The sequence below is a fragment of the Paramisgurnus dabryanus genome, chromosome 20 (genome assembly GCF_030506205.2).
Source record: "Paramisgurnus dabryanus chromosome 20, PD_genome_1.1, whole genome shotgun sequence".
In the NCBI taxonomy this organism is placed as follows: domain Eukaryota; kingdom Metazoa; phylum Chordata; class Actinopteri; order Cypriniformes; family Cobitidae; genus Paramisgurnus; species Paramisgurnus dabryanus.
In genome coordinates this window covers 1351136-1366604 of record NC_133356.1, presented here as the reverse complement: position 1 = coordinate 1366604, position 15469 = coordinate 1351136, and the positions used below count along the sequence as shown (strand labels likewise).

Sequence of the window (15469 nt, the reverse complement as noted above, 5' to 3'; positions counted from 1 at the left end):
TAATGGACTTATAATACATGGTGAGAACATTATTATTATCTCATTTTTGATGGAGGTGGCGTCTAGACGCTTTTGCATCTTTGGGAAATCAAAAAAGATTTTTTATGGCATGCTGTGAAAAACCTTTTATAACACCTTAACTTAACTTTTAAATGTGTACAGGAAAACCACTTCTATAAAGAGCCTTCTCAAGAACTAAAGTGCCATTGAAAAACTTTTTTTATATAACAGCAAGCCTCTGGACATTTCAGGAAAAGTGTCTTTCGGTTGCTTTCATCCTCATGTTTTTGCTGGTATTTCTCTTTTTTATACATAAACACTGACAGCACTTTGACAAGCTCTCTCAATGTTAGACACACTTGTCGTCCTCCGTGTCTGTTTTTATTTAGCTACTAGAAATGACATCTCCAGCCTCATTTACATTCATAGCTGTGTTTACTTTACAGTCTTACTTGTTGGTATTTGGACAAAACATGCTTATTTCTTAAGAAAACTGGATCAATTATCTGCATTTATTTCTACTCTTTAGGATTAGCTTTATATGTTGTTTCATCTTTTCATAATCACAAGCTTAAGTCGAGATATCACCATGACTACCGAACCCTGAATTACACACAGTTTCTTCACCATATGTTACCTCGGCCTGATTTTTCACTTTGTAAGGTGCAGTCAGATAATTGAACCGATTTTAAAAACTCTCAAGATTTTGTTTTTTTTTTCTATATTCCAACAAACGCTCTGTTAATGAGACACTTCTCAGTTTGCTCACCATCTGTGTGGTGCACAAACTTTCACAAGCCTGTTTGACCATATGTCCATCATTAATTATATTTATTCTTTAGAAAATTAGCTTTTACAATCAGCTCAAGGCTGCAGCTCCTAAAGTCGTGTTGTTCTTTTAAACCTTTGGAGGGACATGTTTTTACAGAAATAGGATCAGAGTTTAAAGAGGAATGCTCTTTATTAAAGTCTTTAAGGAAGTTGTGTTACTGCGTCACCGTGTTTGCTAAAGCAAGACCTGTCAGATAATGTGTATGCACAAAGTTTAATGCCTTGAAGTACTTGATAATCTTCTTTGTGGCTGTTTGAATGGTAACCAGAGGATGTGGTCACAGACAGATGAAAGGACTGGAAGAGGAACTAGAAAGACTCAAATGGATGTTTTTTTATGATTTTGATTGATAGAAAACATTAGTTCTAGACATGTCACATAGTTGATACTACTGTTGTTATTACCAATGTAATTCATTCAATTTGATTGTTGTTATCGCAGAAATAAGTCTTATATTATACTTACGGGGCTTATTTCGAAATAACAACTTGCTGCTTATACTGTCATGATTCACGAGGCGGAGAACCCAGATGCAGACGTTTTAACACAAAACTTTATTAACAATAACAAAATGAACCACCACAGGACCGCAAACACAAGGGCACTAAATAGGAGAGTAAATGATGAGGTTGCAGGTGACATGAATTAAACAATAATAGGATAATTAGGGGGCGTGGTCAAGAAATTATACAGGGAAGCACACAGCACAAAGGCCATGTGCTACCCACTCAAAACACATTGGGCTGTCATGATCCTGTCACAAGGAGAAAAAAATATGACAAGAAGGCAGGACCATGAAATATACACTATCCTGTTTATTACGCAGCCATTTACCTCATAAATAATATAAGGAAATATTGATTGAAATATTTCATTTGCTCATTGTTAACGAATGCAGACATTTCGCGAAGAAAGCACATTTACTTTCGGTTTTAAGATAAGTCAAGATCTTCATATGTCACGAACACACTATTTGGTGTAATCATTTATAAATATAATGTCATATGTTAGAAATAATTCATGATGAGGCTTTTAATTATTCGTAGAAAACTGCATTAAACATTTTTCAACCAATCAGAATAAAGCATTCAACAGACGTAAGTTTGCAATATTTTTAACATTGCAAATGATTACAGGTAAAGAATTAGAAGCCAAAAGTACATTGTTGCCATGGAAGCCTATATGTGGCACACTGCACGAGAAATAACAGAAAATGCATAAAAGTCTGTTATAATCTTTGAAATCCGTTTTTTTTAAATGCGCCCCGGTTATGTGCTGTCGTTAACAGCCAGGAAAAGGGTCGGATTTGGTTGATGGTTTTTTGCTTTCACAATAAATGACACAAGGTAATGTGAATGAATCTGACCAAACAGTTTAGAGCAAGCATTGAGGATACCTGCATTTCAGCCCAAATCTCCCAAGGCTATCTGAAAGTTCTGTCAGATTCATCAGCTTCCAACACACGCTTATAGTCTAGGGACTGATAACGGTTGACGATTGGCTCGGTTTACTGCAAAGCAGGACTTCCTTTGCTAGAGCGGCCATATTGACCGCTGCATTCTCCCCCATTCATAGCAATAGCAGTGACACATCTCAAGTTATATTAAATATCTTTGCTTTTATTCAGCTGCCTGCCAGGTTTTGTGGGAGATTTCTGTGAAGTTGAGATTAATGAGTGCTGCTCTGAGCCGTGCTTTCATGGAGCCATATGCCAAGACCTCATCGATGGCTACCAATGTCACTGTCAACCAGGTGAGGCTTTTGTGTTATAGAAAAACTGATATTTATTCATTTTCCATGCAATATCTTCTGATCATTCCTCTGCATTTCCTACTTGTGGTGTATCAATCTTTGAGGTTATGCTGTTGCACAAGTTTTAGTCTGGCATTCAATATTATGCTTTGAAAGACAAGGTCAATGCTGTAAAATCAAATCAGTTCAATACTGTAATGTACAGGGTTGAAAAGGTATGCAAATGATTAAGATTGAATATGTGTGTCCCTTTTTCAGTCTCTTATTTCAACTGAATATGCTTTATATTCAAAAACAAGCTATTCATTGATTTCCTTATAATGTAAACACTGTGGCTCTGTTGCACAAAACACTGCTGTTTAGGAATGGTTTGGGATGGGAATATCTTGGCTGTCCAAGGAAATGAATCCTTTGCATTTGCTCCAACCTAAAATTCTTTCAACACAAGAAGGAAAATATTAAGGTTTTTATAAAGCGAACCAAGGTTGGGGTTGCCCATTTAGCTTCCCTTCTTAATAGGGTTATGTCTGAAAACATAAGAGATACAAGCTGATGAAAAGTCTCCACTTCATGTATCTTAATTCCAGCATGTGAATCCTCTTACGGCCCTCTCGGGAGTAATTTGCTCCTTGCGGATAGTGAAACAGACAAAGCTCTTAGAATATTAAAATATATTCTGCTCTTCTTCCACCTGTTTGTGTGCGTACATGTGTGCATACAGTATGTGTGTGCATGCGTGCATGCATGTGTCTGTGTATGTGCGTGCGTGCGTGCATGCGTGTGGGTGCATGCATGTGTGTGTGTGTGTGTGTGTGTGTGTGTGTGTGTGTGTGTGTGTGTGTGTGTGTGTGCGTGTGTGTGTGTGTGTGCGTGCGTGCGTGCGTGCGTGCATGCATGTGTGTGTGTGTGTGTGTGTGTGCACGTTTGTGTGTGTCTGTGTATGCGTGTGATTATGATTTCCAGAGCAGGGAAATAGAGGAAGAATTGAGATGATGGAGGAACGAGAAGCTGTATGAGAGTTGGGAGCAATGGGGTTGTATTGGGGTGGGCTCATTGTGGCACTCAGGTTGTTTGTTCCTGGCAGGTTGGACAGGCTTTCACTGTGAAGATGACATTAATGAGTGCTTACTGCAACCATGCAACCAGGGAATGTGCATGCAGAATGAGCCTGGCCACGGTTACACCTGCTTCTGTCGGCCTGGATTTGTGGTGAGTCTTGCTAAGTACCCACAGCCACCTCCTCCCCCCTTCTCTGTGCTCTTCATCTTTCCCTGAGGTGATCTGAGGAAGATACAATCCTGTTTGTCGTTTCCTGTCAAGTGTTTGCCATCCCATTGTTGCCATTTCAGTGTTGTAATGGCCTTTAAATATCCCAGACATCTTTAGCATTGGAAAGCCTTGTGGTTTCTTGGTGAGCAGAGTCCAGAAGCACAGATGTCACTTACTGTATTAGTATGTGTGTTTTTTTGTTTTTATGTGTGTGCGTGTGTGTGTGGTTTGCCCAAAAGCAGTGCTAGAAAGCAAAGCAATGACTTTATGAAGATAAGTGACCAAACTCGTAGTTGTGTTTTTTTTTTATTTGTCAATGCAAAAGACAAGACTATTAATAATCGGAGTGTACCACGGCAAGATGCAATAAAATGTGCTGTAAGCTAATTTTTCCCATTGCCTTACAAAAGCATTGAAATACACTGGGATATTTCCAACCCAGTGTTGGTTCAAAAAGGCACTAACCCAGACGTTGGGTTAAATATGACCCAATAATGGGTTAAAACAACCTAGCATACGATAGGTTAAATTACAATCCAATGGGTTGGGTTCATCCCTTGTTGACCCAACACTGGGTTTGACTTTTTGTATTCAGGTTTTCCAACACTGGATTGGCTGACACATCTTTGAGGGGGTGGAGTTTACAAAACATTTAACTTCATTTGTATCTCCAAGCAAATATTGTCATTCATGTGCATTGCTGTTTCAATCATTGACCGTTTGTTGCCAAGTCCTGCCCATTTGTGGGTCCACTGACATCCACAAACACATTTATATAGACACTTAAAGCGCATATTTTGATTATTTATTTTCACGTGAGCCAACATGTCAATTCCACAATTTATTACAATTTAAGAGGATGCTTTGTGACCCATGTAATCTTAAATCTGTTGCTAATAGTGCACATAGATGCTGTTCTAGCTCAAGGCTTTGTTATTAATTGCTGCCGCTGCTGGGCTTAATCTCATTTACACCCTTATTTAGCAGGATTTGAGTTTTGCACCATGTTTGAATCCTAATGCCCTCGGCGTAGTTGTGTACACTGCGTTCATTGCAGCAGATTGCATCAAACTTTCTACTCCCCCACTTTAATGCAACAAACTCTCTCAATTATTTCAAAACAACTCTCTGCCACTTATTACTCTAATGACAATATCATTGCATATGGCATCAAACAGTTTTATAACCTTGCAGGCATTTTAAAAACACAGGAAAGATTTCGGTTCTCAGAGTCAGAGAAGTTGTTTTATTCTTTCCTCTTAGAAATCAGTACAGTATATATTTAGAGATATTATATAGTGATGAAATAGTTCATTTATTATGAAATAAATGCAACGAACTGCATGGCTTAATATTGCAGCTGTGGGTGTTGAAGCCCCACCCTAAAGTTAAAAGAGTCAATCACTTTTTTATCATCTTTAAATATAGTCTCTCTATATATATATATGTAGAGGGCAATAAAAGCAAATATTGTACCTGGACATCAATATTTATATATCAGTTGCCAAAATTGATGTCCAGGTACAATATTTGCTTTTATTGCCCTCTCAGATTAGATTAAACCATCAATGTACTAGGGATGTAAACTGGACAATTCATTGCGATGCGATACAATATTGATTTTCTTTACCGGTTGGGCGATACTTGCCGATACATCAAACATTTATCCGTTTTCATGACGATTTGATTTAAACTTATTAATTTGCCGATATGTTATATTACGTGCCTTTACAATTTTTACTTAGTTGTAACAAACTAAGTTTTACTAACAAACTGTACACTGTAAAAAGAATACTGTGAAAAATACAGTAACTTGCTGGCAGCAATTAGCTAGTAAGTTGCTGTATTTCATTTCACAGTATTCTTACTGTAAATGTAACTGCAGTAAAATTAAAATTACTGTGAACTCTTTTACAGTAATAATGACAGTACTGTATTTCATAACTACTACTGTAATAGGGATTACTGCATTTATTTTGTGTACTGTAAAATGAAGACACTGTTTGTCACAAAAATGCCATTTATTATCTCACTTTAAATTACAAAAATAAATTAAAAATAGCATAGCATACATTTTTTTCAACATGTTACATTTTTTCTGTGAACATCTCAAAACTTTTCTGAACACATACATTTTTTTTTAATATGTTAACATTTTTCTGTGAATATTTCATTTAATTTCAACACTTCATACAAAAACACTTTTCTGAACACACAAAACAATCAATATTTATTCAAATGTTTCTGGTAAATTACAAATGCATAAAAATTAAATGATTTACATTTACAGCAGGATTTCAAACCTGAATATTGTTTTTCTCCAAGACGTTTTTTTCAGAACTATTATTCTTTTAAAACTGGACCTGAACTAGTTGACTTCCTGGGCTGGACTCTACCCTGTAGTGAAAGAAATTGACTATTAATGTAAAAGTTTATAAGCAAGACAGATGGGTTGATGACATATACATAAAAGTTTACTTCACAGTGTTTTAAAGGTGCGGTGTGTAATTTCAAGAAGGATCTCTTGACAGAAATTAAAAATAATATACAAAACTTAATTATCAGGGGTATATAAAGACCTTTCATAATGAACCGTTATGTTTTTAATGCCTTAGAATGAGACGTTTTAACTACATACACAGAGGGTCCCCTTACATGGAAGCAGCCATGTTTCTACAGAAGCCCTTAACGGACAAACTTTTTTACTAAGTTGTCTCCAACTATGACATGTTTGTCCGGTGGCAGCTACTGTAGCTTCTCTATGTGTTTCAAAAGCAAGAGGTGAGCAGTGGACTGAGCAGTTGGTTGCAATTCACAACTTCACCACTAGATGCCCCTAAAATTTACACACTGCACCTTTAAATAAACAATTTTTATTTTTTTATATGCTCTGTTTGTGGTTTGTGGAGTAAAGTCTAATATTTATTATTTAATAACTGTCTACATTAAAGGCGGAGTGCACAATGTTTGAAAAACGCTTTGGAAAAGGAGACGGGCCGACTACCAAAACACACTTAAAGCCAATCAGCAGTAAGGGGCGTGTCTACTAACCGACATCCTTGCTGGGTTGCGTATGTGTGAGGCGGGTCTTTTAAAAGAAGGTCCAGATTCTATTGGGGTAGGGGTGTGTTTGTTTAGGTGATTTCAAATATCAACAATGGCTTTCAAACATTGTGCACTCCGCCTTTAATACTATTATAAAATTATACATGAATATCCCACATTTCTGCCACAATACCATGTTTACAGTTAGTGATACAACAGTGAAATTGATGGTAAATATTTGATTTGTGAATGGAAAAGTATTGTTTCACTCGACGCGCCAAACACATATTTTGAAATGACGAACCACACACATGACGGGCTACATACATGTTGTGACAAACTTCGCATCGTGCGCCCTCGAAAAAAGAAGTCACCGGCCGCCACTGCATTAGACTAGCTGTGCTGGTTTTCTACAGTTTGCATGGTGAGTTAAATTAAACGTTTGATGTTTAACAATAGCACAACAGTTGATATAAACAAAAATAAACACTTTAAGAAGTATTTTACAAATCGGGTAGTTGGTTAAAGAATGAGTACTCAAATATTTGTTCCCATTCCTAGTCAAAACTATATAAAAAACAAATAAGTGCTTACCTCTGGATAAATTCCAATGTAGTGGCTGCATCATACATGGCTAGAGCAGAAGTGAAATCACAACGGTCACTCAATTGGAGGAGAACTCTGCCCTCGATGGAAAGCATCCATTTTTTGCCCCCAGAATGGACTCTCCTAAAAAATATTAAATAAAAGTTGACATTGCACAGTATTCAATCTGATATGGTTTACTATTTTACATAAGCAAAATTTATTGAAAACACTAGCCCTACATAACTACCTCTTTTTTTCCTATTAGATCAATAACCACTAGAGATTTTTGGAATGTATGTGCAAGATGACATAAAACTTTGTTCACACCACACAGTGACTCGATACAAATATGCTTTATAGATGAAGTAACCCTTAAAACTGGCATCTATTGTGTATGTCGAGTGCTGGGATCTTACCGAGCATGATGAGCCTTGGAGTGCTTGGCAGGGAAATCTGGGCCTCAGCATCTGTTAGGTGGAAGTTTTCTGTAACACAAAATAAACAAACAAATAAAATCTATTAGAAATCACAAGTACAATATTCATAAGAGAAAAAGTGTGTCAATACTGTAAAAAAATAACTTGCATAAACCAAGAGAAAAACAGCTTCTTCCTGTTGCATGGTTTCTGTGCACTTTAACATGTTTGATATATTAATATATATATAAATCATAGAATAAACAACATTGCTTGCATTTGAAAATCATCATGCATGCCAGTTCATGTAACTTATGTACCTGGAACGATGGTCGATGGCTCTTGTCTGCAGTCTGAAAGGAAAAAAAAGATGTGAATAAAATAACGAGTAAGATCTCGAAATATCTTAATACAGTGCGAGAATATTATAATACTATAATATATATACACAATTTCAAACTATTTTGAATTCAGCAATGCTAACGTTAGGTACTCTTTAATCAAATAAAAAGACGTTATAAATGTAATGTCGCCAGATAAGACAAATATTTATACAATATGCTCCCAAAAGTCGGGTATAACACTTCAAATTAGGCTATTAACAATCTAACGTTATAGTTTCTGCAGTTTGACCTCCAATGAAGTTCAGAAAAATCGTGAAATTATGAAAAATGTGTGTTACTGTGTTTTCTTTCGAATCGGCCCGCTTAACTTTATGCGTTTCCTCAGGCAGCAACGTAAGCGGGCAAGAGAAAAAAACGAGAGATTTAAACGAATATCGCGCCAATAAATACAAAAATACACACTTTTAAATTAATTTTGGTTCACAATGCTAACGCTATAATTAAATTAAAGACGTTATAAATGTAATGTTGCCGGATAAGTCTTACCTCATATCTCCTCAGCTGCGTTTTCTTTCAGCTCGAGAGACTGGTTTCAGCCTGCGGAGGTCGTCGCACTTGCATATGCAGGGTCCATACGTCATCAACCCTGGGTTCCCTTTCAATACGGTTCACTTCGCATTGCGTCAGTTAGCTGACGCTATGGGGGGGGGGAAACTCCTGTTTACTCCGTGACTGAAGCCTATTGGTTAACGTCTGTACAAAGTACAGACCAATGACGTTTGAACCCGCGCGCGGGAGGAACGCGTCCCTATATAAGCGCGGTTCAATCGTCAGGAGCTCATTATTTTCTCCTTCAGCGCGAACCTCTCGCTGCTCCGAAGAAAAAGAAGAAGCCTTACCTCGCCGTTGACAAAAGCCCTGCAGCGGAGTCCAGGCCTAGCGTCTTCCCCTGCCGTTTTCCGGCTGAGAACCGAAGATAGCAGAGTCCAGGTCTAGCGTCTTCCCCTGCCGCTTTCCGGCCGAGAACCGAAGATAGCCTTCGCTTGCCGTGGTACGAGCCCTGTGCAGCGGACACACGCCTGACGAGGTCTCCCCTGCGGCCGCCCGGTAAGATCAATATTTTTAATATAAAGCTATAAGCTAAAAGAGCAGGCGCTGTTGTAATAGCGTCCAGCACAGCGGCTCGGTGAGCCTCTCTGCTATGAATTTCCTCCGAGCGCGTTACCGGTCTGGCACCTCCCACGCCGGGACCGCGCTTATGCTTTGGTTGTCTTATCCATGTTTCGTGCTCCCCCTGCTGTTCCTCTCTCGCCGGGATGAACACACGGCGAGCCATGAGACTAGATGGATGCATAGACAAGCACACACGGACTAACCCCCCCTGTGTTCTGTCACACCGCAACCGTTCATGCTTACAGAGTCCCTTCGCTCCTCTTACATTCAGTGGCGAGATCTCTGGCACATATATTAATCCCCCGAGTGCATCGGGTGATACCGTCACGACGCATGGCTGTTCTGTCTGTGTTGCTGCTCCCCTCTGCCGTTCCTCTCTTGTTGAGATGAACAAGCGGGGAACCGTAGACCTGGATAGATGCATACGACAAGCAAACACGGGCGGTCTGCCCCTGTCTCTGTCATAGCACAGCCACTCGTGCTCCACGCTCGCGGAGTCCCTCGCTCCTTTCCCCACAGTGGTGAGGTCTCTTAACGGCTTAGCTAGCACGCGGTATTACGGCTCGCTGCCTCTAAATGCAGCTGTCCAGTGTTCAACGATTACAGAGCTTCATGCCCCTCCCCTCCTGGAGCGGCGCGATCTCATTCGTCTGCTCGATAGGGCCGATTCGCCGCTATTGGAGCACCAAGAACACTCATTATAAGAGAGCTTCATGCCCCTCCCCTCCTGGAGCGGCACGATCTCATTCGTCTGCTCGATAAGGCGGACACGCCTCTATTGGAGCGCTAAAACACTTATTATAGAGCTTTACTGGCCTGAGCCGATCTCACTTCAGATAGCTCATTCTTCGTCTGCCTGGTAATTTCTCTCTGGTTTAGACGGAATCAGAGGCAGAACGAATTTGTTTATAATATACTGAGGCCCGAATACCTCCCTTTATTCAGTCCCGTCCTATATCAGTGCGCTGAATATTGGTACATTCTTATATATATTAGGGCCGGGACTCGATTAAAAAAATTAATCTAATTAATTAGAGGCTTTGTAATTAATTAATCTAAATTAATCGCATTTTAATCTCATATAAATATTTGACCTGAGAACATTAAGAAGTATTTTTACATGGATTTTTATGAATAATGACTGAATACATAAGCTTAACAAAATATTGTTTATTTTTGTTCAACCAAGTCGTTGTACCCGGAGTCGGGCTAATGTCCACGCTAGCTGCTGTATGTTTTGCATTGAGATGATACTTGAGGCTCGATGTGCTGCGGTGATATGTGAATTCCTTGTTGCATATCTTACACACAACCATGCTCTTATCGACGCTTACCAGTGATGCGCGGGTCAATGTATAAACAACCCGCCCGCAACTCGGACCGAAAAGAAAAAAAATATATATATTATACCCGACCCGCTTCCTGGCCCGCATTTCTTAAAGTAGTCATTTGTTTAATAATTGCAGGGTTCGGGACTTCTCAGGTTTTGACTGTCTGTGTTCTGGTACCTATGTGCGCGGATGCCCCACCTCGCGTATAAAAACAACAAAACATAATATACTATATAGCCTATATTAAAATTAAAATATATAAAAATGTGCATAATATATTTTTTAAGTTGGTTGCACATCGTTTATAAGTTTCTTAAGTGGGATTCGGATGTGAAAAGCGCTGCATAATGTACGCGCCTTTAGTGTTACCATTGAAACTTAACTAAATAAAAAAAATAAGAGGTGATATATAGCTTTAGCCTACATAAATGCTTATTGCTTTAATGTTGCGAGTTACTCTTCAGCTTTTCTTGCTGTTATGTTTATAATAGTTCATTGTTCAGAGTTCATATTGATGATCTTATAGTCAATTTAAAAATGTTCTTACAAACTGACTCTATTCGTTTAACTTTTTTCCTTTACCTGCTGTCGCTGTTCTCTGTGCGTGTCCTCCGTCAAAGTAGCCTATTAAAATTAATATGAAGTTGATTTTTAAAAGTCTTAAGCACACCGCAAATCAAACGTGCTGCTACATTATGCTCTTGCGCGTGTAAATTTAACTTCTGGGCACTGCCAGGCTGATTTTTTGAAAAGTAAGTGATATAGGCTACTCACTGCATGTTTTGGCATTCGGTAGCATATGCATCAATGAGATGCACGGTGTTGCTTTTAATGTTCTTTTTAATTTATATTCACAAAACCTAACAACAAAACATTGTTTATAATTACGAGACAAATTATTTGAAACGAAATTCGTTTTAAAGTAGCAAACAAAACTTAAATTAAACTCGTAATAAACTAATTAAATTGAAACAAAACAACATTACAACAATATTTAAACCCAACAATACTCAAACATTAACATATAACAGACATTAGGATACATGTTAAAATAATCTGTAGTTTGTTGGTAGATGTTTATTGGGCAAAACCTCCGTTGCAAACCTCCATTTACCAGAATAAATCATTTTTACTTTGAAATTGATGCGTTGTCACGTTAAAATCAGCTGTTCGTTTAGGTTCCGTCTACTTTAATTTACACTGCATCACAACCCCGGAGTTCTCGAACTAAAACAGGGTCTGCAGCATTTACGAATGACTCTATTAATAAGTGCGATTAAAATGCGTTAAAATGTTTAACGCGTTATTTTTTGTGTAATTAATTAATCTTAATTAACGCGTTAAAGTCCCGGCCCTAATATATATACCCGGTTTTTCTGCCCTTTTAATAAACGGCAAAACCGCGGGCCTCACGGCAGACTTCCTCTCTGCGATGGGTTCAGTCTGACATTAAACCACCTAGACATACTACCCTGCTCCGTGAGCCGTTCGGTCACCGTCACTACTGAGGCTTGTGCACCTGAACGGCTGAGCTCTGGTCTCCGCAGCACAGCTGCATCAACAGAGAACGAAACTGTCTGGGAGAAAAGGGGTTATGTCGCGCTTCGGCTGGACTGCCCTGAAATGTTTTCTGTGTGCTGTTTATCCAAACATACTGTGTAATACTGTCGGCTATGCGACCTCACTATAGTGGCGAACGGTATTTAATTCCTCTAAAAAGAGTAATTTCCGTGCTTACTATACTGTGTTTTGACACCCACGGTTGTACGGTGTCTCTAAACACTTTATCGCCTTACTGACAAGCAATCAGTAATACGCACACACGGCCCGCTGTCCATAATTCTATCGACGCTAGCCGAAAAGACCCCGGTTTGGCCATATACTGTGTATTGACACCCCAGGACTGTACGGTGTCTCTAACACCTTTCTGCCAAATTCGCTCGCAGCCCACCTCAGTTTCTCCGCTACGATGCTGATGGCGCAAACGAGCACGGTCTTACGGCTGTTATTCTCTCTTCCTAGAGGAAGGACAGCCTCAGACTTTTGCATGGCTCCAAGCGTTTGAATCGCGCCCTCTCCGGACGGCCACTCAAAGGCTTACAGCCAAGCGGTTTATGACGTTTTTCGGCCATATAGCTGATTTATATTAGCGGATCCGAAGACGCTCACACCTCCGCTCCAATACTCGGAGATATTAAGGGTAATATCAACCTCAAGTGAGCTTGCTACCCGCCACAATAAGTTTCAAAGCTTAAAGCGCGCGCACAGTCAGACGCGCGCGGCATCTCGTTTAAGACGGGCACACGTACCCCTCTAACGAGCCTCAGAAAGCTGAATATCGTGGCATTCTGTTCATAAGTCCACTTCAGTTTGACTAAGCAAAGGTCCCGCCCCGAGCTGACGGCCGGGAAGCTTGCTTAAGTTACACACGGCTGCATGAAGTGCTGTCATTACGAGCTAGCCCAGCATTTGCTGTGGGTTGAACACGCTTTACGACGGCAATCAGCCTTCGGCGCGTGGAACGCCGTTTGTCTCATATAAATCACCTTGTACTGTGAATACGGTACATTAAGCGGATGATTTAGCACTGCAGCACTCTCGACCGTGTTATTGTGATAATGCGGTCGGGCAATCTACGGTGGTTTCATTATTTACCGAACCAGACTGAGATCTCGCCCCCTGAACAAGCTGACGAGTCATCTCCTTTATAAACTCATTGCATCGCTTTATAAGCTATGTTCAATCAGAGTGATACGCATCTCATGCTTAACTACCAATATTAACCCATTACGATGGGCGTGCGGAGATGGCATCCGTGGGACACGACCTACATTACGTGCCTTATGACACATTGACACAAGCTGCTAGGACCCCTTTCACGAGGCGTCCTTATGCAAAGTCTGATCCATTCTGTCTAGTGACATTTGAAAGTCAAAACCCCCCGCGAATCGCCGGTGGAACACTTTTCTCCTCACTACAGAGGCACGGCGGCTCTCTCCCCTACCTATATCTATGTGGCCGTGATAACAGCGAACCACGCTTTTACGACCGACCATTCATTTAATTCACAAGCCTGTCATCTCTCAGATGCGGACGGCGGCGGTAACAGCGAACCATGCTTTTACGGCTGGCCATTCACTTTATTCATAAGCCTGTCATTTCTCAGATGCGGACGGTGCCCGAGGCACAGCGCTCTGGAACTGTCCAAGGTCCTGTATGACACATACGTCTGACGTACATCAGATGATTAGCTGTTCATCTGCGTCACAGATCACTCACTAGAGCACCTGTCAATACAGGCTATTTATGGATCGTTGACGTTATCACCTCCCGTGACAATTATGCTCACTTGTCTTAGAGCATGGGCATGGTCTTAGAGGTTTCTCATTGACAATTGTGACACGGCCGGCTGGTCCCCGCCGTCCACGTTGTCAGTTTACAGCTTCGACATCCCTGCTTCGCGCACTACTGAGGTTTGTTGCATTAAAGGTGCGCCCATTAGCTCACCTGTATGCACGATATGGTTTTTAATTATATGCGTCCACCGTGCGCTTAGAGAAGCTCACATGTACACGCTATAACATTTTGGTATACAATAAGATGCGCTTGGGAAAGCTCACCTGTATACACAGCTGTGTTATGCTTTGTGACACATACATTGTTGTTCATCTGTGTACGTTCACGGTGCGTTGGGTGCCCACCGTTACGTTCATCAATCATATCTGTACACATTCACGGCGCATTCTGTGCACTGATTTATCTATACGCATTCACGGTGCACTGAAGAGTTCACCCGTGTGCGCACAATTTATTATCAGAACACATGACGGCGCGCTCGAGAATCTTGCCGGCCTGTGCATTATAACACTCTGATTCATCTATATGCATTCACGATGTATTCAAGTGTTCACCTGTGCCCGTGCAATTTATAGTCAATACACATTTACGGCGCGCTTGGAAAGCTCACCGATCTGTGCACTATAATACTACCTATATGCATCCCGATGCGCTCGAGGGTGCACCGGGGTTCACACTATTGTGGTATCTGTATAATCCCACGCTACGAACCGTTCTGCCGCATATTATAGTCAGATCGGCCGTTCGTGAGCTGCGCAGATCACTCACTACGTATGTCTGTTGCTAACAGTGGTTATTTAGATGGATCGTTGAAACCATCGCACTGGCTCACGCCCCTCTATGAGCTATGTCCTATATAGAGCCCACTCTGTGCGAGTTTGGCTTCTTCATGAACTTGGTCTACAGGGGTATCTATATCTATATTTAATATCTGCTACGCGGCCGGCTGGTCTTCGCCGTCTACGTTGTCAGATTGTACAGCTTAGACGTCCCTGCCCTACGAGCGCAGGTTCTCTCGGCTCAATCATGCACGCTCATGCGTTTTATGTGTACACCACGGTGCGCTCAGCGAGCTCACCAACGTGACTCTGAATTTACTTATCTCGCACAGCCGCGGCGCGTACCTCGCCGTCTTGTGCTATGTTATGTGCCCCCGGTGCGTTTAAAACCCCACCGTGTGCGCGTCAACAATTTATATGGTGCTTACACATTTGCTTTTAAAGCTGTGAATATGCCGGGTATAGGGCCACACGCAGTGTCTCTCCGGTAAGGCACTTCAGTACGTTGTGTATGCACGGCGTGATGGGATTACGTTCCCCCATAGCGTCAGCTAACTGACGCAATGCGAAGTGAACCGTATTG

General features: G+C 40.7%; 1 protein-coding gene across 1 annotated transcript in view; it reads left to right on the top strand.

Annotated features, from left to right (window-relative positions):
* The window catches only part of eys (eyes shut homolog), a 251099-nt gene that overhangs the window by 136660 nt on the left and 98970 nt on the right, over window positions 1–15469 (top strand). Inside the window, 2 exon segments of the mRNA XM_065295946.2 lie at window positions 2460–2584; window positions 3669–3793. Coding sequence (XP_065152018.1) covers window positions 2460–2584; window positions 3669–3793 — 250 coding nt within the window.